The following is a 25,831-nucleotide window of genomic DNA, read 5'->3' on the forward strand; positions in this document are numbered from 1 at the left end:
CACTCTCTTATTAACATTTTCCACACTTTTATAAATGCTACTTATGTTCTTATATTCTACACTCTTAAATCTACATAACTTTAACAAATATATATACAGTACCGCAAAATCCCATGATATAGCGAAAAATCTGCAATAAATAATTAAATATAATATTATTAAAAATCCCGCAATAAGTGAACCGCGATATAGAGAGGGACTACTGTATATTAGTTTCAGGTGTAGAACATAGTAGTTAGACACTTATATAACTTGTGAAAGAATCCCCACAATAAAGTCTAGTACTGACCAGACAACATACAAAGTTATTACAATACTATTGACTGTATTCTCTCTGTTGTACTTCGCATACCCATGACCATTTTGTAGTTGCCAATCTGTACTTCTTAATTCCTTCACCTTTTTCACCCAGTCACCCAAAGCCCTCTCATCTGGCAACCATCAGTTTTTTTCTCTATATTGATGAGTTTGTTTCTACTTTGTTTATTTTGTTTTTTAGATTCCACATATAAGTAAAATTATATGGTATTTGTCTTTGACTTATTTCACTTCACATAATATCTTCTGGGTCTATCCAAGTTGTTGTAAATGACAAAATTTCATTCCTTTTCATGGCTAAGTAATATTACATTGTATATATGTACCACATCTTCTTTATCCAGTCACCTATTGCTTCCATATTTCGGCTCTTGTAATAAGCTGCTGTGAACATAGGAATGCATATACCTTTTCAAATTAGTATTTTGGATTCCTTCAGATAAATACCCAGAAGTGGGATTGCTGGGTTATATGGTAGTTCTATTTTTAATTTTTTGAGGAACCTCCATACTGTTTTCCACAGTGGCAGCATCAAATTGCAATCTGGGTCTCTTTCTATTGATTCCTGACCCCCCCCCCCATTCTTTACTGTATTTTCCTCTTCTTTGCATACCCATTAACTTTTTTTAATTGGATATGACAATCTGTGAATTTAACCTTGTTGGATGCTAGTATTTTTTAATTCTTATTAATATTCTTAAGCTTTGTTCTGGGATACAGAAATTCAGTAAGGCAAACACTATATATAAAAGATAAAATGGTTGAAGAAAAAAACTGCTATTCACAGATGCAATAAGGCAAAATTTTTAAAAAACTAATAATATATTAGTAAAATCAGTCCTTTAATTTAGAAAGAACTATGGGCAAAGCAAATCTTTAATAAATACTATTATATTTATTTATACCAATAACAGAGAACTAAACTGCAAATACTTAAAAGGTACCATTTATAATAGAATTAAACAATATCAGATACCTAGGAATAAATCTAATTAAGATTTGCAAGGCTTCTACAGAAAAATTATAGAGCTGCAAAGCATTTTAAAAAGGCCTAAGTTAAAGAATACCTAAATTTACTCTCAGAAAATAATGGAGCAATCTTAAAATGAATATAAGCATTTAAGGAAGTATATATCAGATACTCAAAAAGATAAAGAATAAGATTTGGTTTTTTAAAAAAAATACAAACATGGCTGTGAACCAAATTTTAATTATTATACCATAATTTACCATATAAATAATTTTGATAATCATATGCTTATAATAATGAGGCATTTATTTTATATGTAAAATTTTTAAATCCTAAATTATTAGTATTGGAATAAGGAATATAATTTTTGTATCCATCTGTTACCTGATAATCAGCAGGCCCAGGAGTAGTAAAAGTTTCTTTCTGGTCCAAGAAGAAAGTCTGAGGAACAGAAGACCCAAATGAACTTTTCCTTTGTTTCTTTAAGCACATATTGCTAAGGTTGTCAATGATAGTATTGCTGATGATATTATAAAACCCAGGGCCTAAAATTATGAAGAATATAATATATAAGAATAAACATGTTTAAATGGAGTAACTTTAAATTATTTTTTAGAAAGAATACTCATATCTTGTTAGCAGAATGCAAAATGATATACCACTTTGAAAAACAATTTGTCAGCTTTTCATAAAGTTAAATATATACTTACCATATGACCCAGAAATTCTACTCCTAAGCACTTTCCCAAGAGAAATAAAAACTACCCAAATGTCCATCAGCTGGTGAATAAACAAGATGTGCTTTGCCCAAACTATGGAAAAGTACTCAGTAATAAAAAGAAAAAATAAATATGTCAACATAAGTGAACCTCAAAAACATCATAGTAAGTGAAAGAAGACAGATATAAAATCCTGAATAATAGATGATTTCATTTATAGGAAATATCAGAAAATGCAAGATATAATGACCAAAACAGTTGTCTGGGGCCAGGATTGGGAATAGAGATTAATTAATTGCAAAAGGTTATGAGAGAATTCTTTTTAAATGATGGAAATGTTTCAAAACTTGACAGCAGTGGCAGTTACCTGACTATACACATTGACCAAAATGCATCAAACTGTACTCAAAATGAGTTATTTTTATTGTGTAAATTATACCTCAATCAAAAAAAGAGAGAAAAATTCTTGATGCCAAAAAATATTGAAAAGTTGATGTAGGAGCCTCAAAAATCAATTTGGAAAAAAATTACCTATCATCCAATCATCCTTTCACAGCAGTTATTTTAATGTTTTGCTTTTAGCTTTTAGTGCATATTTATAACCAGGAATATCTTCTACAGTGGCAATGTGAGAGAATAACATTTCTCTCTTTTTAACTCAAACATCTTTCTATGACACTGAAAAAAAAAAACTTATCAAGCCATTCAAATATTTGGAACAAATATAGTTGTTTTTGTTTCAACCCAATGCAGGGGTTAAGGGCACCGACCTCCACACAGTCCAAAATCTGTGTATAACTTACGCCAGCCTTTCACATGCATGGATTCTTAACCACAGATCAAAAATGCTTATTTGTATGTTTTATAATTCAGTATTTTTAAAAAATCAGTTCCAGTGAGCAGCAATATGAATAAAATACAATATGATGTACTTGAAAGAACATATGATTTGGTTATACTCATGTTATCTGGATTCTACAAAATGAGCTCTGCACTGAATAGGTTATGAAACATCACTTAATCTCTTGTTTTTACAGGCTTCAACTTTTTGTCTGAAGATAATAGGAATTTACTAGATCAGTGCTACTCAAAATGTGGTTTGTGGACTAATGCCTGTCCAAGAACAATCTAAAAAAAAAAGGGAGCTTACAACTAAGTGTAAATTGAATATTTTATGATGCATTTTGTAACCAGTCTTTTTCCGTGGAAGACTGCTGTGTTACATTCTGGTGTCTCTCCTTTCTCACTGTGGACAGGAAACAATCAGTAAATGGGCACTTTGAGTAGCACAAGGCTAGATAATACTTTAGTTTCCTTCTGGATTAAATGTAATCAGATCATTCTTATGGTCAAATCCTCTATAGTCCTGGTATATCTACAGTTTTTCTCAAGGGAGCTGCCCATAAACTTTTCCCAGTTTTTCAAATATTCCAGTTCTAAAGTCTATTCCCCAAAAGTCTCTACCAAAACTTCTGTTGTACCAACTCGCAGAAAATCTAAATGCTAACATGTTTATTACTGCCATCTTCCAAAATTCCTCCACTGATAATGTTTAGGAAAAAAGTAAATAAAAAATGTAATGAAAACTCACCATTTAAAAAGACAAGTACTTCAGACTTCTCTTCTGGCATAAGAGGATAACATAGCACATTACAAGTGAGCTTTAGTACTTAAATATTAGGTGTGTACATCTCAGGTAATACTTTATTAAGCCTCTGATTCAAAAAGCCATCTTGATCATATATTTTGCTCATAGTAGAAGCTTTTCATATTAATTTTCTAGTCATTAAGTATAGAAATGCCCAGAAACCCCAGAATTAGACAGTTTAGAGGTGCCTTCTAACTTGCTCTGATTGCTGGGTCCAATTCAATACTGCATTCTAATATTGACATTAAAACAACACAAAATTCCATGAAGGCCATGCTCACTAATTCTTAAAATAAGACTCAGAATTAGATATTAGAGGTAATCATAATTCAACTTTATCCTTTACAAATAAACTAACCTTGGGGAATTTATAATACTTAATACATCATACACTGAACCATCAAATTGAAAACAAGACCCAATATGAAGGCAGTTGGGTCATTCGATAAATTCATATTTAGAAAGTATTTGGATTTCAGATTCATGATAAAGCCAAGCACCTACACATGAGCTCTTCAGAATGACACTGTTAAACTACATAGAGACTCAAGCCTCTAGTACCAAGTATTTCAATGGGCCCAGGTTCATTCTGTAAAACACATAATTTTGCCTAATAAGTGCTAGACTATCACTTCCACTGCATGCTGGTGGTTAAGAAAGACACCAGGCTAGCCAAGATTGATGGGGAGAAGAATAAGACTCAACTTCTGTATGGCATGAGCAGTAAGTAATTTTTTATGAGAAGTACAGTATTATCATAAAGAATTACCACAGAAAAATTTGTTGCAGTGGTTTGGGATCAGACAACGGGGTCAAAGACTGAAATGACTTCAAGACCAAGAAAGAGCCTTGAGGAGACAGTTGGTGATAGCTTAAAAGACAGTAATGAAAATGTTACTGCAGGTTGCAGAAAAGATAATTTGTATTATATAATGGCAGAAATTTTAACAACATTAATGATTGGGATAATGAATAAAATACCTAGTAAACTAGTAAGTTCTAGTTAAAGAAATTTCTAGACTAAATAGCAAAAGTGCCAACTAACTGCTTTCAGTTGTGTGTGCAAAGGTATGCATAAAAAGATGAGATAAAACTTTTCAGTTTTAAGCAGAATTTATAGAAAATAAAAAGGAATCAAGATTTTCTAGATTTGAAACTAAAATTGTTTTTCATTCTATCTCTCCGTACACCAAAAAGCTCTCAGAGCAAGAAATGGCCTGAGGGCAAATTTCAAAATCAGAGTTTGGCTGGAAGACCCTAAGACCTCAGAAAGATGAAACTTCATAAAATCGCTCACTTAAACAAAAGGGCCTCCAGCAGAAATTTTTTACTTACTTTACTCCCTGATATATCGCCCAGTAAGTGCAACGCTCAGAGTAGGTGCACAATTAATATTTGTTGAATAAATAAGAGAAATTTTAAAAAGTGCTGACTGTTTTATAAGAAAATGCATGTGCTGATATCACAAATAATGAAATTGTATGGTCATCAAAACATATTGCCTGTGGTATAGCCTTTTAAAATATAAAGATATTCAGCTCTGCTAAAAATGATTGTCATTTTTTTAATCTTATCAGCAGCATTGAGCAGCCTTTCCACTTACCATGTGGACCAGCAGCACTTTTCTCCCTTGTCTGGACCGATACAGTCACTGTCCATGTGCACACTGAGATTTGTCCCCCTTCCACATGCACGCCCAATGACAGGCTAGATTACGTTGCTGTAACAAAAATTTCAGTGGCTTAAAAGAGAAATGTTTTGTGTCTTGCTCACAGGAAGTCACATGACTGTCCAGCAGCTGCCCTCCATGTAACCTGTATGTTTTGGCACTTGTATCTGCATGTGATACCATGACCATTTTCTCAGGGAAAGAGAAAACCAGAACCTCTTCTACAGGTATTTAAATGCTTCCAGCTGCAAGTGACATGTTTCACATCTGCTGCATTTCATTGGCTGAAACTAGTCATGTGATCTCAGAGGCATATAAGCCAGAAAGGAAGGGAAACTAGATATACTAACAAGCAGCATCATATCCCTCATGGTGAGGAAACCAAGTACCTTTTATATGTTTTCTAAATTATTTGTTCATCTCTTTTGTTAATTTTTCTAATAAACTTATTTTTTTCTTATTAAACAAAAAAGAAAGAAAAAAAAGAGCCTCTAAGAATTTTGAGGCCATATGTCATAGACCCTCTTGTCTAAGACAATAATGCTTCTAAAAATTTAAGAATATTGAAACACAAATCACCAAAGGTGACCCAAACTGGATAAGAGTTTTTCTAAGAAGTATGCGTGAGTATGGCCATGGCCAGTATATTTGATTATAAATTCATACAATAAGAAATCTACAAATTTTTTGTAAAAAATTGTACTAACTTGGAATGAAAGGAACAACAAACAATAGTGCAAAATGAAAAGTGGCTTATAGAGCCCCAATCTTCTATGTGCAGGAAACATGAGGAAAACACTCCAACTGCAAAAAACAGCCTATTTCTTAGAAATGAAGGATGATTCAAAGGATGACACCAACAGCCCAGAAGGTAGAGCAAAGTGCCATGGAAAGTCATTCCCAGAGAGCCACAGCAGGACCTAATCAAGGAAATGGCAACATATGCCTGGTTGGATTTCAGAATTGTTATATCCCTGTGACTGCTTTAAGACTCCAATTTTCCCTCTTCTTTGAATATGAGTGACTATTATAATTACCCTGTCTCTCTCCCACCATTGTATGTTGAATATGTGGGGCCTATAACTCATATCTTTGGTTCACAGCTCTTCTTATAAAGAGGAGTTCAACTCAAGAAACTGATCTGAAGAACCATAACCAAGATCCTCGCTTGCACCTATACCTGACCCAGATAACAAGATCCTGGACTTCAAGATTATACCATAATTCCACGAACTCTGGAGGCCTTCAGAAGGCATGTAGGAAAAATGTAAGTATTTGGTGTAGGTTAAAGATGGACACAAATCCTTTGCGAATCCTATCACTGAGAGATGAAGTTTCATATTCTTCTGTTCCATTCGTGCTGCCCCGAATGACTTGGTTGACTAACAGGTTGTGACAGAAGTGATGTCCTGGGGTTTCAGAGGGTAGGTCATAAAAGACCTTGCAGCATCCTACCAGGTCTTGTGGCACCCTAAGCTACTATGTTAAAAGACCAACTACCCTGGGACAGCAACATTGGAACTATGTACCCACTATGAATGGCAGTACCACCCAAGCTTGGTCTTCCAGCTACTCCACTAAATAATGAGATCTAATAGAAAAATCTTTGTATTTTATTTTATATTATATTATTTTATTTTATTTTAGTTGGAGAGCATTTTTATTAAGGGCAGCAGAATGGGATCACAGCATCTTATAAAGCCTATTGTCTGCCACAGGGGGCAGGAGCAGGAAGGAGGAGGAGGACCCGACCCACTTCTAGTTCAGTTGTGGCCGGTATAAATTCCTGAGTGGGCTCAGGTCAGTGGTGACAGCTCTCCATTTTCCCCAGAGGACCCAACTCTTTGGCTGTCAAGCTGCTGGGGTGCCAGCATGCTCAAAGCCTGCCCCAAGGGTTTGGTGACCACCAAAACTGCTCCAGGGTGGCTTGAATAAACCACCCAGGCCTGAGGGAGGGACCACCATGGCCTTGCTCTCCCAGGGCCAGGCCTCTTCTGACTGGGGCAAATGGTGGGTTGCAATGCCAGAGCTGAGAATCCCCTGAGGGACTGCTAACTTTGACAAGGATACCTCCCGTGGTGAACACAGAAGTGAGGAATGACAGACAGGCAGGCAGATATATGCTGGTAGAAACACAAAGTAATGGGACAGTTTCCAAGAATGGCAATGATTTTGGATTCATAGAAGCAATGATGGTGGCTTATTTGAATAGTTTCTCACAGAATTTGGCATTTTATTACAAATCTGTGTGTGAGTGAAATAAACTCCATCATCACCTTTCTGCTAATGAAGAGACAGATGCTCAAATGCTAGCCCAGCTCTCCCAGGAAACATAGGAGTCTCCAGACCTTGCCCCATGAGTATCTGAATTCATTGATACACAGCAGGGGCCACACACCTAGACAATTAACAATGTTATGCTGCCTAATCTACCCATCACTCCCATTCCTGCACAGCTAAAACCAAGCTGCCTATAGGTCACAAGGCCTGGAAAGATCTCAAGTTTTAGAACTAAAATTAAAACAAAGCAAACTTTTTAAAATCATTTCTCCACAGAACCTAGTACCTCAGAGAACCAAGAAGGGAAACCACTAGTGGTCGAAGCAGAGTTGGTGACTTCCTCTGGGTGTCAGTGACATGTATTCTCCACTATTTCAGGGACAGTCCCATTTGCTTTGAAAAATAGATCAACATTCAAATCCTTACAAGTTCACAGGAGGATAAATTCTAAGGTCAATTTTTATTTCTACAAAAAAAGAGACAGTTAAAACAATGAAAACACATGTAAAGGATTCTGAGTGAGCTTCAAGTGGAGCTTGACTCTGCAAAGGCTGCAAGTCCCAAGGGAGAGTGAAGACTGTCTTGTTCTTGGGCTGGGATGGCCCAGCCGGCTGCTTCTAAGGAAGAGGCCAGCAAAGCGACAGTGACGCCAGACTGTGCTGCCTATAGCCACATCCTGCCAATTCCAACCTCACAAAGGGTTAAATTGTGCTGAGGGAGGGCTGAGCTAGGGCTGCTGCACTGAGGAACTGAAGAGCAATTTCTGTGACACACTTGGATGGAGCTTTCTGACAGGTAACCATGGAATTTCAAATTAATATTCTGGCTTTAGCATTGCCTGCAATGACAAGTACATCTTCTAAAATGGCACCAACATTTGACCTCCAGAGCCTCTCTGAAGAGAAATTCCTTGTACAGATGCAGGTTCTCTCCTGGGGTGGCCACAGACCCGATATGGCAGGGTTTTCCCAAGCAGGCCGATTCAGGCTGGAGTTAGTCACATATACAGACACCAGGGTTGCCATTTAATTGACATTATTGTTGTAACATTGGCCAGATTTATACATAAGAACTGGGACTCCCTTTTCACAGATTTTTTCTGAGGAGGATGGTGGTAGCAGTGGTGGTGGCTGTTTGTTTGTTTTTAAATTTTTGTTTTAAAGGATGCTATAAACTGGAACTAGGGCAGTGCAACATGGGAGAAGAGAAGCCACCAGACTGAACAGTTGTCTCTTCTTCTTTGTGAAGGAGACGTGGTCTGGGTTTGGAAATGTGAATGAGTGAAAAATAAACTGAATGCAAGAAAATGGGGGTTGCAATGGCAATAAAAGAAAGGTAACCACAATCTTTTATGTTAAATCTTAAGGCCTAAATGTAAATGAAAGATTTCGGATAAATTTGGACAAGAAGAGAAACACCATTCTCTTAGAGTAGATTAAAGCAATGATTTTTTTTTTTTTTTTTTTTTTTTTTAAGTTTCAGACCAGCATGAGTTTATTGGCTTACGGTGTCACACTCCTGCTTGATGAAGTTGATCAGTCCATTGATGCAAGAATCATGAGAGGCCACTGAGCTGTTGCCATTAAGCTCAGGCTCAATTTTCTTAATCAGCTGCTTTCCCAGCTCCATTCCCCATTGGTGAAAGCTGTTGATGTCCTAGATGATGCCCTGAATGAAGAGCTTGTGCTCATACATGGCAATCAGCTCCAAGAATGAATGGTGTGAGCTTGGTGAACACAATAGAGTTGGTTGGACAATTTCCTTCAAGACCTTATACAGCAAGTTTCTCCAAGTCCTATGGACTCTTTCCTGCAGCCTAGAGCTCCTTCTGAGCCTCCTCTATCGATTTCCCTCTCATCAGGGCCTCAGTCTGGGCCAACAAGTTGGCCAGAGGATCTTGTGATGCAGACCCTTCCTTATTGGGTGTTGAGTATGAACCAGGATGAGAAAGTCACAGGGTATCATCTTGGTCCCTTGGTGGACGCACTAGTAGAAGGCATGCTGCCCATTGGTGCCTGGCTCCCCACACACAGAGGGGCCCATCTGATGGTCCACACAGGTGCTGGACTTGGTGATTTGAAAGCAAAGAGAGCAGAACTAGAAGATCTTAAATTTTTAATCCTTTCTTTACATGATACCTACACCACTTTTGATTAAGAAAACTACAGAAAGTTAGTCACTGCCATAAGCGAATGCCAGGCAGTGGCACCTGTCCATTTTCCACAGAGTCTTGCTTTGAGAGGTATCTGAACTCAGAGCTCGAGGTCTCTGCTCACACTCACTGGAATCAATCAAGGCAGATTTTAGCCCACAAGTCATTTTTCCCCATATTTGTCTGTGAACTCTTAAGCATTCTCACGGAATTTTTAGTCTTAGAGTATTCCTCAGCTAGGTCAGCCCAAAGCTGCTGATTGGGCTGGGGTCATTCACCAGTGTTATGAGGGACTAGTTTTGGTTTCTGGCTTCCAGTTTTCAGCATTAATTACTGCAGACAGGCCTGCCCCTTTTCATCAATGTTGGGGTGATAGATCTTTGTTTTAAATACAATCTTTAGTGGTTTGAATGGGCACTCTGCTGGAAAGTTGACTTCTATTCTGAAGGCCCCCTTATCACATGGAAGGTTGTCCTTCATCAGCCTCCTGCCAGCCACCATCTTGAATCTAGAAGTCTTTTTATTTTAGGCCACTAAGTTTGTTACACGCTGACAGATAATGCTCAGTCTTGTTAAAATTCTATTTTGGGGATGTCTGATAATATGTTATATTACTAGCAGTGACCATGTAGTTGATTTTATATAGATATATATATATATCTGGTCTTTCTGGAAAAAGTCCAACAATTGTTAGTATAATGAGAATGGTTTGCATGACATCTATGTAACCTGGCAGCCAAGGAGAGTGGACTAGAATGTACATATGTGAATAATGATGACTTCAATGTACTAGTCAGTGAGAGCAGAAGATGCCATTGAGCGAGCATGTGCACTGTGTGGCCATCATATTCAAAAAAACTGAGCAAGTAGAGCAACAAATCTGCATCAATTTTTGCATTAAGCTTGAACATTCTTCTGTGGAAACTATACAGATGATTCAGAAGGCTGTAGCTATGGGCAACTGGTGAATGACAGCTTCATCATGACAATGTGCCTGTTCATGCATCACATCTTAAACAGAGTTTTTTTGGCAAAACATTGAATCCCCCAGGTGACTCAGCCCTCTTATAGCCCAGATTGGCACACTGTGACTTCCGGCTTTTCCCAAAACTAAAATGATCATTGGAAAGGAAGAGATTTCAGACCATTGATGAAATTCAGGAAAATACAATGGGGCAGCTGATGGTGACTGGGAGAACTGTGTGAGGTCCCAAGGTGCCTACTTTGAAGAGAACTAAGGCATCATTGTCCTATGTACAATGTTCCTTGAATCTTGTATCTTCTTCAATAAATGTTTCTATTTTTAATTTTACATGAATAGACACTTTCTGGAAAGATATATTTATACATATATTCATCTACCAATAGGAAACTAGGAAATTCACTGAATAAAGGAAAATAATACAAAATTAGAAATTAAGATATATGACATGTCAAGTCAAAATCTTACCAAAATTATATGTTATTTTTATCTGTTTAGTGTATAATTAATGTTTTTTAAAAAGCATTGTAGACTTAAAATGACAATACCAACCATAGAACAACAAAAAAATGTACTCTCCAATGCAACTATCTTGTTCAGAATATTAAGTTACATAAAATTAAACAGTAGTAATGTATGGATTAATTACTAACCTGGCATTTCCTCTGTCTTGGTGTCTTGTGTAAATCAAGCAGCCCTCTGACCAAATGGGGTATTTTTTTTTTTAAGTATCTTTTATTGATTATATTGTTACAATAGTTCCAATTTTTTTTCCCCTTTGCTCCCCTCCGCCCAGCACCCCCCTTCCCCAACAATCCCCTCTCCAAGTCCATGCCCATGGGTCGTACATACAAGCTCTCCCGCCTCACCCTTTCATATATTCTTCTTCTTCTTTTTTTAAAATTAATTAATTAGTTAAATATTTTAACAATAAAAAATAACAATTCCTCCCTCTCAGACTTAAGACCCTTTACAATCTTATAAAGGACAATGGATGAAGGTCTCGAGCTCCTCTAGCTGCTTCAAGCTGGACATGGTCGTCGTCCTACCTACCCGTGGGTCAAGAAATCCCTAATAAGAGTGGGGATGTGGAGGGGAGGGTGGCCTTCCCACAAGGGGAAGGATCGTGCAGACTCCAGGTTGGTTGGATGTCTCTGGACAACGGCATGCTTGGTTTGACAGGCTGGCATCCTTGTTGTATTCTGGGGGCAACAGGGTTAAAGGACATCATTTAATCCGTAACCACTAGATGACAAAAGACAGGTATTAATTTTTCAATGTCCCACATTAGGGAAAAGAAGGGCTTCTTTGGAGGAAGGTGTGCCAGGTACATCTCACCTGTCCAAAACCCTTTTGCCCATTATACTTATTTTGGACTGAGGGAAATATTTTAGGTTTCCCCCATCTCAGGCCTCTGGGCTTTTTCTGTCCAAGCCATTAGGATAGAAAAGAGAAACCAGTTTTAAAGTGAAGCCCACAGACCACCCCGTTCTTCACCAACCCAGCCACTTAGTTCAGCCAAACCATTGAGTCTCGGGAGGCAGCAATGCAGACAGGATTAAGTGAGGCCTATGCATACAGATAATCACTCAGGTAATGAGATTGTAGGCTTATGCCCTTTGAAAACAGAAAACACATGTTAATTTATGTAACATAACCCACATACAAGTCTCTAAATCTGTAGGACTGTCTTATCGGAAGGAAAATCCTTGTCCTTCTAATATTCACTGAACTTGCATTTCTATTCTTTATATTTTTATTCCCCCCCCACTAAAAAATTTTCTGTTTGTTTGTTTTTCCACTACAGTTGTCTCACTTTTTTCCCCCTCTTGCTTCCCTGCACCCTGCCCCCCCCCACAGTCAGTCCCCACCCAGTTGTCCATGTCCATGGGTCATTCATACATGTTCTTTGACTAGACCCTTCCACTTCTTACCCCTTCTCTCCCTCCCATCTCCCCCTTTGTTACTGTTAGTTTATTCCTTGTTTACATACCTCTGGTTCAATTTTGCTCATTTGTTTGTGTTGTTCATTAGTTTCCTGTAACAGGTGACAGCATAAGGTAATTTTCTTTTGTTGCCTGGCTTATTTCACTAAGCATAATTCTCTCTAGTTCCAATCATGTTGTTGCAAATGGTAGAAGTTCCTTCTTTCTTTCAGTACTTATTCATTGTCATTTTCCCCCTTTGTACTCGTGTTCCTCTCTGTCTCTCTGTTTCTTCATCTTCTTAAAGCAGACCCTTTAGCATCTCTTGCAATGCTGGTTTGGTGGAGATGTATTCTTTTAGCCTTCTTTTGTCTTGGAAACTCCTTATTTCACCTTCCATTTTGAATGAAAGCCTTGCTGGGTAGAGTATTCTTGGTTGTAGGCCTTTGTTTTTCATTGCTTGGAATATTTTTTGCCATTCCCTTCTGGCTTGTAGTGTTTCTGCTGAGAAATCTGATGATAGCCTTATTGGAGCTCCCTTGTATGTTATTAGTTGTTTCTCTCTTGCTGCTTTTAGGATTCTCTCTTTGTCTTTGAATGTTGGCATTTTAATTATGATGTGTCTTGAAGTTGGCCTGTTGGGGTTCATCTTCATTGGGACCCTCTGTGCTTCCTGGACTTGCGTGACTCTTTCTCTCATCATGTTAGGAAAGTTTTCTGTCATTAGTTTTTCAAAGAGGTTTTCTATCCCTTGCTCTTCTTCTTCTCCTTCTGGAATTCCTATGATACGGATATTATTACGTTTCATGTTGTCCTGCAGCTGTCTTAGAACCTCTTCAGTCTTGTTCAGTCTTTTTTCATTTTGTTGCATTGTCTGGGAGTTTTTGTGTAGGTTGTCCTCCAGCTCGCTGATCCGATCTTCTGCTTCCTCTAGCCTGCTTTTAATTCCTTCTACTGTGTTCTTCAATTCAGAGATCGTATTTTTCATTTCCTCCTGGCTCTTATTGATAGCTTCTATGTCCTTTTTCATGCTCACGTAATTTTCTGTGAGTTCCTTGTAGTTTTTCTGGAGTTCTTTGAAGTTTCCGCTGAGCTCATTCAGCTTCTCCATAATCCATGTTTTGAATTCCATATCTGATAGTTCGCTCCCCTCTATTTCATTTAGCACTCTTTCTGGGGATTCTACCTTTCCTTTTGATGGGAGGTTGTTTCTCTGTCTCCCCATTTTTTTGACTCCTATTGTTTGTTGGTGCTTCTTGGAATGATCTGCACTTCCTGGATCTGCCTCTGGTGGCGTCAGATCATGTACCAGTCTGGCCCTAGGCAGCCTGTTGGAGACTTCCAGGGATCTACTGCTGTTGTCTGTCTTCTTTGATTGTTAATCTATTCAATCTGTGATTAGCTGTCAGGCTTAAGGACTGTGGGTGTGGCAGCTTAATTCCTGTAGGCAGGGCTTTTGCTTCCCCTCAGGCTGACGCCACTTGGAGGGGAATGGTCTACCCGCAGTACTGGGGATGAGTCAGCACTGGGACCCAGTCAGCTGCTCCTCCAGTTCTCCCCTCAAAGCCACCGTGCCAAATTCTCCCCAAGTGTCTCCAGTCCTCTCTGCCTTCCCTCTGCTTGAGCCCAGGGTAAGTGGTGGCCAAAATATTTTCGTATGTGATCCACTTAAGAGCTCTTTTTCTCCTGCTGTTTCTCTCCGGCTAGCAAGAAAGCCTGTGGCTTTTCGCTTTTCACAGCTGATACTATTTTACTTTCCACTCTGTCGCTGTAGGCTGGGAAGCCCAGCTGGGGGTTTAGACTCTGCCCTTCTCAGGGGGAATCCCCGGCTGCTGAGCTGTTTCTCAGCCCCTTCAGCTGCCACCCTTGGGAGCCCAGCCAGCCCTTCCACGTCTCCGCACTCCCTACCGGTCACGTTGTGATGTAGCGGCCTTTTCTGTCTCTCCGTGGTTATAAGACTTCTCTCCAGCTGGTGTTCGGTTCGTTATTCCAGATGATTTCTCCAAAATTACATTGTAAATCCAGACTAGTTCTAGGAGGAAGTTAGTGTAGCTTCCACTTACTCCTCCGCCATCTTGTTTCTCCAAATGGGGTATTTTTAAATGTTGGAAGAGGAAGATGGCAGAGGAGTGAGGGGAGGCTGCGCTCTCAGGCTCCCGAGACCTGTCTGCAGTTTGGACTAATTGCAGACACAACATCTCAGTGAGCAGCTGGACACTGGCAGGAGTTGAACCTTGGCACTGCTGGATTAGAGAAAAACCATCTGGGAACAACCTGTTTAGTGAGGATAGCAGAGGACAAAGGGACGAAACGGGATTTCTGACTGGGGTGGCTGTCCGAGCTGCGGCTGGAAGGACACAAAGGCTTTTTGGCGACCACAGGCTTCCCCAGAGGGAGTCAGGAGGAAAGTGGATCTCTGCCCATTGGCAGAGATGGGACTCGACCAGATGTCATTGACGCTGGAAGATGGGAGACAGCGTGCTGCTGTGCAAGTGAGAACATAATTTTTCCTTTGTATTTTCCTCTTGTGAACTGCGGAGGTGGGGGGAAATTTTGGGGTGATAGGACATTCTTGAGGAGCGCAGGTGCAGAAGTGCGCTCGCCCACTCCACAACCCTCCCCTTGGGTTGCGCAGGCACACATAGGGAAGTGCCTCATTCACTGGCCCAGGTGCGCAGGGCTGCGCATCCAGGTGTCCCTCAGACACACCCCAACAGACATAAGATCAGTGTCCCAACGGGTGCAGGGAGGGCCCACTGGACATGCAGAAGACTGTGCGCAGTCCCCCCTGGCCAGCTCCAGTGGGCGCCAAGCCAGAGTGCAGAGCACTTGGTCAGGCTCTGCTCGTGCCGCCCAGGCGGGTGCAGGAATGGTGGGCGGCTGCAGCAGGGGAACAGTGGGCGGCAGCGACTCACAGACGCTCACTTCTACTGAGCACAAGTGTCCAGGGCCCAGCACTGGAAGGCAAGAGACCAACTCCCAGAGCTTGGCGCAGCGGGCCTGAGGCTAGCTCCCTAGCCGCCTTGGGCGCCCATGGTGCACGAGCACAAAAGCACCTCACAGGCTTCAATAGGCACCAATCACTCACTTCCACTGTGCCCAAGAGTCTGGGGCCGCATCCTCAGAGGCAAGAGACCAACTCCTGGAACACAGTGCTGCAGGTCTGAGGCAAGTTCTTGGGTTCCCTTGTGCGCTCACAGGCGTGCATGCAAGGGCACCTCTGCTAGCTCCAACAGGCACCAAAGGAATGCTCTGTGCCCACACACCACTGCTGCAAGGAACAGGAATCTCTGACCCACCTCATTAGACCAGCTGTGGACACAGAAAAACAAGATGACACACAAAGGCTGAACTGACATCTCCACAAAAGAACTCAAGACAAAGTGGATAGAGTGACTCTCAGTCAACTAGCCAGAAGGAAGATCCTACCAAAGAGGATCTGAAATATAACCAGACAGCATAAACAAATGACATAAAGGGTACCCCAAGAACAACAGGCTCAGGAGATCAAAGAGACTGCACCACTGAATCCCCCAGATCTCCTACAAAGAATCTCATACCACAAAGGTGGGAAGTCAAAGCAGACAAAATAAAAAAACAAACATAAACAAGAAGAATCCAACATGGTAAAATGCGGAAATAACCTCTCAATGAAAAGAAAAGAGGAACCCCCAGAAAGAGAGGTAGATGGAATAGACATAGCCCAAATGTCAGACACGGAATTCAAAACAATGGTGGTGAAGAAGCTCAATATACTCGACAACCTTAAAAACAACTATGACAACCTCCAAGGAAGTTACCAACAGCTCCAAGAAAATTACAGGGAACTTGCAGAGAACTACACCAGCATAAAAAAAGACATAGAAACTATCAACCAGAACCAGGAAGAAATGAAGAATGCAATCTCTCAACTGAAAAGCACAGTAGAATCAGTCAAAAGCAGACTAAAGGAAGCAGAGGATCGGATTAGTGACTTAGAAGATAATGTATAAAAAAATTCTCAGACGATACAGCAAAATTAAAAAAGTATGAAGAAGAGGTAAGGAAATTACAGGATAGCATAAGGAAGAACAATATCAGAGTCATTGGAATTAAAGAGGGATCAGAAGAACAAGGAATAGAAAAACTGATAGGAGAAATAGTGACAGAAAATTTTGCCAACCTGATGAGAGAAAAAGTTATGCAAGTGCAGGAAGCACAGAGAGTTCCAATAAAGAGGAACCCAAAAAATCCCACTCCAAGGTACATCATAGTTAAAATGGCAACATCCCAAGACAAAGAGAGAATCCTAAAAGCAGCAAGAGAAAAACAGCAAATAACATACAAGGGAGCTCTGATAAGGCTATCGACCGATTTCTCAACAGAAACTCTACAAGCCGGAAGGGAATGGTCAAAAATATTTCAAACAATGAAAAACAAAGGCCTACAACCAAGAATACTCTACCCAGCAAGGCTCTCATTCAAAATGGAAGACAAAATAAGGAGTTTCCCAGACAAAGGAAGACTAAAAGAATACATCTCCATCAGACCAGCATTGCAAGAGATGCTAAAGGAAATATTCTAAGAAAAAGGAAGAGAAAAAAAGAGAGGAGAGTAACAGAGGTACAAAGGGAAATGAATAAATACATGTCAATAATAACCTTAAATGTAAATGGATTGAATGCTCCAATTAAAAGACATAGGGTAACAAAATGGATAAGAAAACAGGACCTACATATTTGCTGTCTACAAGAAACACACCTCAAAACAAAATATTTACATAAACTGAAAGTAAAGGGATATAAAATAATATTCCAAGCAAACAGACCGGAAAAAAAAGCTGCGGTAGCAGTCCTCATATCAGACAAAACGGATTGCAAAGCAAGGGCAATAAAAAGAGACAAAGAAGAACATTTCATAATACTTAAAGGAACAATCCATCAAGAAGATATAACACTGATAAACATATATGCACCCAACATAGGAGCACCAAAATACATAAAAAAAATACTAGAAGACCACAGAAGGATATTAACAACAACACACTCATAGTAGGGGACTTCAACACGCCATTATCAACAATAGACAGATCATCGAAGCAAAGAAACACCAAGGATATACAGGTATTGAACAACACACTAAACCACATGGACTTAACTGATATATATAGAACCTTTCACCCCAAAGAAGCAAAATATACATTCTTTTCAGATGCACATGGGACATTTTCAAAGATAGGCCACATAATAGGACACAAAACAAGCCTCAACAAATTCAAGAAAATTGAAATCATATCAAGCACCTTTTCAGACCACAACGCCTTGAAACTAAAAATAACCTCAGAGAAAAAAATCAAAGACACCCAAACTCATGGAGAATGAATAATACGCTATTAAATAACGAATGGGTTAACAATGACATCAAAGAAGAAATCAAGAAATTTCTAGAAACTAATGACAATGAACACACAACAGCCCAAAACCTATGGGACACAGCAAAAGCAGTCCTAAGAGGGAAGTTCATAGCAATACAAGCATATCAGAAAATGATAGAAGAATCTCAAATAAAAAATCTAATCCTAAAGCTACAAGAACTAGAACAACAACAACAAACAAAGCCTAGCATAATAAGAAGGAAGGAAATCATCAAGATCAGAGCAGAATTAAATGACATAGAGACTAAACAAACAATCCAAAAAATCAACAAAACCAGGAGCTGGTTCTTTGAAAAAATAAACAAAATCGACAAGCCGTTAGACAGGCTACTCAAGAAAAAAAGAGAGAAGACCCAAATAAACAAAATTAGAAATAAAAGAGGAGAAATCACGACTGATACCACAGAAATACAAACGATTGTAATAAATTACTACAAACAACTGTATGGCAAGAAATTTGACAACCTAGAAGAAATGGACAAATTTCTAGAAACACATAACCTTCCAAAACTGAATCAAGAAGTAGAAAGTCTCAACAGACCAATAACAAAAAAGGAAATTGAAATAGTAATCAAAAATCTCCCTGCACACAAAAGCACTGGACCGAATGGCTTCACAGGCAAATTTTACAAAACATTTAGGGAAGAACTAACTCCTACCCTCCTCAAACTATTCCAAAATATCCAAGGAGAGGGAAAAATCCCAAACTCTTTCTATGAAGCCAATATTACCCTAATCCCAAAACTAGGCCAAGACACAACAAAGAAAGAAAACTACAGGCGAATATCACTGATGAACATAGATGCTAAAAATCCTCAATAAAATTTTGGCAAACAGGATCCAGTAATACATCAAAAAGACCATACACCACGATCAAGCGGGATTCATCCCAGGGATGCAAGGATGGTTTAATATTTGCCAATCAATAAATATAATACATCACCTAAACAAAATGAAAGACAAAAATCACATGATCATATCAATAGATGCAGAAAAAGCATTTGATAAAATACAACACCCATTTATGATGAAAACACTCAGCAAAATGGGAATAGAGGGAGCATACTTTAACATAATTAAAGCTATATATGAGAAGCCTGAAGCCAACATCATACTTAATGGACAAAAACTGAAAGCATTCCCCCTGAAATCAGGAACTAGACAAGGCTGTCCACTCTTTCCACTCCTATTCAACACAGTGTTGGAAGTCCTAGCCACAGCAATCAGACAAGAAAAAGAAATAAAAGGCATCCAAATTGGGAAAGAAGAAATAAAACTGTCATTATACGCAGATGACATGATAGTATACCTAGAAAACCCTATAAACTCCACTAAAAGACTACTCGATATAATAAGTGGATTTGGCAGAATAGCAGGGTACAAAATAAATATACAGAAATCTAAGGAATTTCTATACACCAACAATAAAATATCAGAGACAGAGACAAAAAAGAAAATACCATTTACTATAGCAACAATAAAAAAAATAAAGTACCTAGGAATAAACTTAACCAAAGAGATAAAAGACCTGTACACTGAAAATTACACAACATTGAAGAAAGAAATTAAGGAAGATACAAATAAATGGAAGCAAATACCATGTTCTTGGATGGAAAGAATCAACATCATCAAAATGTCCATACTACCCAAAGCAATTTACAGATTCAATGCAATCCCTATTAAAATACCAATGACATGTTTCACAGACCTAGAACAAATACTCCAAAACTTCATATGGAACCAAAAAAGACCCCGAATAGCAAAAGCAATCTTCAGACAGAAGAACACAGCAGGAGGTATCACAACACCAGATATCAAGCAATACTACAAAGCCACTGTGATCAAAACAGTCTGGTACTGGCATAAGAACAGACATATAGATCAGTGGAACAGAATAGAGTCCAGAAATAAACCCAGGCCTCTATGGTCAACTAATATTTGATAAAGGAGGAAGGAACATAAAATGGAGTGAGAAGAGCCTCTTTAACAAATGGTGCTGGGAAAACTGGACAGGGACATGCAAAAAAATGAAACTAGACCGCCAACTTATACCACACATGAGAATAAACTCAAGATGGATCAAAGACTTAAATGTAAGCCATGACACCATAAAAGTCCTAGAAGAAAACATAGGCAGGAAAATTTCAGATATCCCACGTAATGATATCTTCACGGATACATCTCCAAAGGCAAGAGAAATAAAGGAAAAAATAAACAAATGGGACTACATCAAACTAAAGAGTTTTTGCTCAGCAAAAGAAAACATCAGCAAGATGAAAAGGAAACCAACCATATGGGAAAACATATTTGCCAATGATACCTCAGACAAGGGGTTGGTCTCCAAAATATATAAAGAGCTTATATGACTCAACATCAAGAAAACAGACAACCCAATTAAAAAATGGTCAAAGGACCCGAACAAACACTTCTCTGAAGAGGAGATACAGAAGGTCAATAGGCACATGAAAAAATGCTCAACATCATTGGCCATCAGAGAGATGCAAATAAAAACCACAATGACGTACCACTTTACACCTGTCAGAATGGCCATCATCAACAAATCAACAAACAACAAATGCTGGTGAGGATGTGGTGGAACGGGAACTCTACTGCATTGTTGGTGGGAATGCAGACTGGTGCAGCCACTATGGAAAACAGTATGGAATTACCTCAAAAAGCTAAAAATGAAACTGCCTTTTGAACCAGCGATTCTACTGCTAGTATAATACCCGAAAAATCTTAAAACCGTAATTCAAAAAACTTATGCACCCCTATGTTCATAGCAGCCCTGTTTACAATAGCTAAGTACTGGAAACAGCCTTAATGCCCATCTGTAGATGAGTGGATCAAAATAGTGTGGTACATTTACACAATGGAATACTATGTAGCAGAAAGAAGGAAGGAACTCCTGCCATTTGCGACAACATGGATGGAACTAGAGAGAATTATGCTTAGTGAAATAAGCCAGGCAAAGAAAGAAAAATACCATATGATATCACCTAATACAGGAAACTAAAGAACAGCACAAACAAACGGACTAAATAGGGCAAAGAGTAGAACAGTAGTCAATGGGGGGGGGGGGAAGAGAAGGGCAATAAGTAAGGGAAGAGTCTAGTGAAGGAATGTGTATAAATGACTCATGGACATGGACAACTGGGAGGGATATGATTGCGGGAAAAGGGGTGGGCTTGGTGGCGAAAAGCAATGGGGAAAAAATGGAACAACTGTAACTGAAAAACCAAAAAATAAAAGAAAAAATAATAAATAAATAAATGTTGGTGTTTTCTCTAAGGACTTGAAAGCAGTTCGAGTTTCATTATATGTGCCAGGACCTGGGGTGGTTGATTTCACAGGTTCAGATCTCTACCAAAGAATGGAAAAATATGCCAATGAGAAACTATAGCACATATTTTGATACTTCATGAGTTAAAAGCTGCCTTCTCAGTAATAGGACATCTAGAATTTAATTTATTTCTTAATGGAGTGAAGAAAATGTAAGTGAATTAAGATCTGGTACCTATCAAAACATAAAATATATAGCTTTTAGCAAAATCATCTATATATTAATATAGCAATGCATCATGTACTTTACTATGCCAGATAGACTTTTTAAAGGATATCATCTCAATATGAGGTTCATCTGTTAACATACCTTGCCATTTGCTTTTATTTTGTTTGGCCACTCTCTATCCATTCTTCCCTCTCTGTCCCTGTCTTTCTCTGTCTCTCTGTCTCTCTGTCTTTCTGTCTCTCTGTCTCTCTGTCTCTCTCTCTCTCTCTCTCTATATATATATATATATGTGTATATATGTATATATGTATATACACATACACATACATATATAGAACCATTAAATGAAAAGTTATATATGTCATGGTCTTTTACCCCTAAATATTTTGGTATGTGTTTACTAAAAATAGTACTTTCTGCATATCTGAAGTACAGTTATCAACTTCAGTAAATTCATCAATGATATAATAATTTTTTCTACCATTCATATTCCAAATATATCAGTTGATCTAATAATGCCTTTACAGTATTTTTTCATTTCAGTACATAATTCAGTCTTAGGTCAGATATTGCTTTTAGTCTCTTTTAATGTATGAACATTTCCACAGCTTTCCTTTGTGTATTGAGACTTCAGTAGAATATAGTGGTTCCTTTTGGTAAAGATAGAAACTTCCCGAGTTGGTGCTCCCTCATAATTATATTTAAGTTGTGTATTTCCAGACAGAATATCATATCTGGAAGCATACAATGTCCTCTGGACCTCACAGCTGATTTTAACTTTGATGACCTCCAACACTCCCTCTACATTTATCAATAAGCACTCAGCATTCTACTTAAAGCAAGAGTCCTCCCTTCTTTCCCAATTATTTATTTGTCTGTCTACTTACTTATTTCCCTATTTATTATCCATATGGGCTCATGAATACAAGTTTGAATTATTTATAATTAATTACTGTTATTTTTACCAGTAGGGGCCCTTCAAGTTGTTCCATGTGTTCCTAGAATATGCACTCATCTTTTTTTAAAATACATTTCTTACTTTCTGTCTTACCAAGATGTTACAGGTTCATCTTCCACTTATTCTACATAGTCCCTGCTTCTATTGGTATATCTACATACATATATACATAGAGAGTAATATTAGATGTTTACATATATATGCATATATAGTATATACCTACATGTATACATTATTTTTAATCATGAGTTTACATCAAAACCTTCATTTTGTATCTGTTCCACAGGGTTCTTTTTAATTTCTCCCAATCCATATTTGTATGTATCTTCTTCCACAGTGAAAATCCTGGCTCCCAATATCAACTTTTTAGCTCAACCCTGTAATACATCTATAATAGCTTCATGATTGCTTCACCTATACCACTATAACAAACCAACCTACTAAAAAGAATTCAGAATTTGTTTTCAATTCTTGTACTCACTACACCCCCATTCCATCCCAGCCAAGACTGATGTAGTCAAATAATGTGGTTACCTGCTTATTCTTTCTTTCTGCCTTCAATGTGGTTAAGAATATACATTTGAAATACAATGGTTCTTTTGTTTCCATTTGCTTTCAGTTTTAGGTTGTTGTTTTTTTAACCCTTCCCATTATTGATTTATTTTTATTTTTGAATATATGGAACATTAGCATGCTTCCGAAAGATAAATATATATATTTTAAAGTATACTAGAGGAAGTGGTGCTCCCTTTCATTTTCTTTCCATCCCATGGATGCTGTGCCCCTGGGATAGGGGAGGGGGGGTCCAAATTTATAATATTTGCAAATTCTCATGTTATAAGTACACCACCATGTTTGCTAATTTCACTCTATGAACATAACTTCAACGAACATGCAAAAGTGGACAAGTTAGCAGCTGGCTCCTGTAAGCCAGTAGACAGGACTGGAGCATGCCAGTGATTGTGCTCCATCCACAGCCTCACCATCCCTATAGGTAACCAGCCTCGCTGTTTTCTGGTTTACCCTTGATGTGTTCATATAGAGATAAATGGTAATAAGTACATTTCTTATTTCCCCTTCTTTCTTACACAAAAGATAATAAACAATATATGCCCTTTTACCTTATATTCAGTAGGTAAATCTTAACAATACCAAAAACAAATATTTAATGGAAGTAACAAAAATGACTCTCTAAACTTTTCTCCTAAATACTATCTTATCATTTAGATGCCAAGAACAATATTTTTAAGTGATAGTAACCCAACCCTGGCTCTATATATAATTACTTGAGAAGTTCAAAAAAACACTGATGCCTGGGCGCTATTCTGGACTAACTGAATAAATCTCTAGGAGAGAGGGATGAAGACACCAAGCTATTAGAAGTTATTAAAATTCCCCAGGTGTTTCTAATATACAGCAAAAGAAAGAGCATTGTTAAAGAAAACTTTATTTTCATGATTAATAGATTAATACAAGGAAATTTGATGCATTTAAATAAAATACCAGACAACACCTTAAATCAATAACTAAGTAAGTGTCTCACAAACATAATCTGTCTGTATACATATAAACCAAAAGTTGCCTTAAATCTACCTTGTTAATCGCATTACTGCTTTTTCTAGTATATCTGTTCATATTCAACTAAACACTGACACTACCCCTAGCAGGCAGCTCTGCTGGTTTAAACTCCTCTATATCTCTCACCCTAGAACCATTATTCTTTTCTTCATCATACCCTGTAAACAAAATTGACATCATATTCTACTCCATTTCTGAAAAAATATACAAAATATTATATAATTGGTGCCAAGAGATGTCAAATTAGAAAAACATATTGAACAGAAATAGCATAAAAACTGAGAGTTTTAGTTATAAGATTATATTTTTAAAAATCAAGGGTATGCATATGTATAAGGCCCAATTCCCACACATCAATTTTGTGAAGTTACCTTAAGTACCATCAAGTTGCTCAAGATGGAAACATGGTTTCCATTCTTGATTCTAAGTCCCTCACCACAACATATAACCCATTAAAAAGTCATGTTAATTATATCTCCAAAATATGCCTGCAGTTTATCTACTTGTCTCCAAGGAGTGTACCTCTTAAAGTACAATGAAACCAAAGTAATCACTATTCTAAGTTAAATAAGATAATCAGAGATATACGTTGCAACCACATTGATCTAGAGGCTGCCGCATTATAAAGGTTTGCTAGTGTTGTAATGTTCTTGCCTTAGAAATACCTTAGATACCTTGCAGCGTGAGAACTGATTACTGTGAAATAAAGTCTAGCATCATTAACAAAGGCCCCCATTGCAGCTGTTGATACGACCTATGGCCTGGCTCCACAGGGCACCTTCAGAACCTTCCCTGAAAGAAATGCATGTCCTCAGATTGCATGTTCGTTAACACTGCATATCTTCACTGGCAAAGTATATTTAAAAACTCAGGCTAAAATCTCTTATTAGCCAAAATGAACTTTCACATATGCAAATTTGCATAATAGAAAATATTTAATAAATGGTTTCAATTCAAATATTCATCTTTGCATATCATTGCTAATATTATGTTCTTATTTCATTTCATTTACCCACATCTTTTGGTAATATGATTTGCTTAAATATCACTTAACTTTTTATAATCTCCCTGAACATCATTGGATTTGTTGTTGGCATCATATTATACCTATTATACTCTACTTATAAAAATGACTACAGACCATTACCTGGGATTGAGAAAGAAAAGTACATGGTGCGTCATTTACATTTGGTGTCTTCTGAAATTGACTTTTAATGTCATATTTCCCAGGCCCTGGTACTCCCTAAATCGTTACAGAAAGAAAAAAATACATATTCTCATTAAAAAAGCATTCATAGCATCTAAGGGAATAGTTGGCTATATATCTGAACCGAAGCTACAGGGTTTTTAAGTGAATTCCTATATGTTACCAAAGCACTTCATTAAAAGGCAAGCCAGAACAAATTTCTTAAGAGAAAAGAAGAAAAGAGAAAAGGAGAGAAGAGAAAATATTCCTTATCAAAGCTTTCCAGGAACCTGAAAACACACTACAGTACTTGAAACTTTGCTGCCCTCTACTGATAGAGCTCAGAAAAAAATCAGGCTCTTACATGACTAAACATCACAATGAATAAAAGTTGCTTCTATATTTCTTCCATTTAAACGTATACAGTTCTAAAAAAAGGTTTTACTGTCTTTCAAATTAATTTTAATCAATAAAATGTTTTGCTTCCAAGAAAAAGTAACAAGAATATATTTTATTTTAACT

General features: G+C 37.9%; 1 protein-coding gene and 1 pseudogene across 1 annotated transcript in view; both read right to left on the reverse strand.

Moving 5' to 3' along the window:
• Positions 1-25,831, reverse strand: part of STPG2 (sperm tail PG-rich repeat containing 2) — a 268,987-nt gene that overhangs the window by 37,046 nt on the left and 206,110 nt on the right. The window contains 3 exon segments of the mRNA XM_090267357.1: positions 1,673-1,833; positions 11,392-11,459; positions 21,348-21,439. Of these exon segments, the coding sequence (XP_090123483.1) occupies positions 1,673-1,833; positions 11,392-11,459; positions 21,348-21,439 (321 nt within the window).
• LOC150019317 (ubiquitin-conjugating enzyme E2 L3 pseudogene) lies at positions 9,920-10,257 on the reverse strand (annotated as a pseudogene).

This window comes from Furipterus horrens, unplaced genomic scaffold (genome assembly GCF_987537825.1).
Source record: "Furipterus horrens unplaced genomic scaffold, mFurHor1.1.pri manual_scaffold_2, whole genome shotgun sequence".
NCBI lineage: Eukaryota > Metazoa > Chordata > Mammalia > Chiroptera > Furipteridae > Furipterus > Furipterus horrens.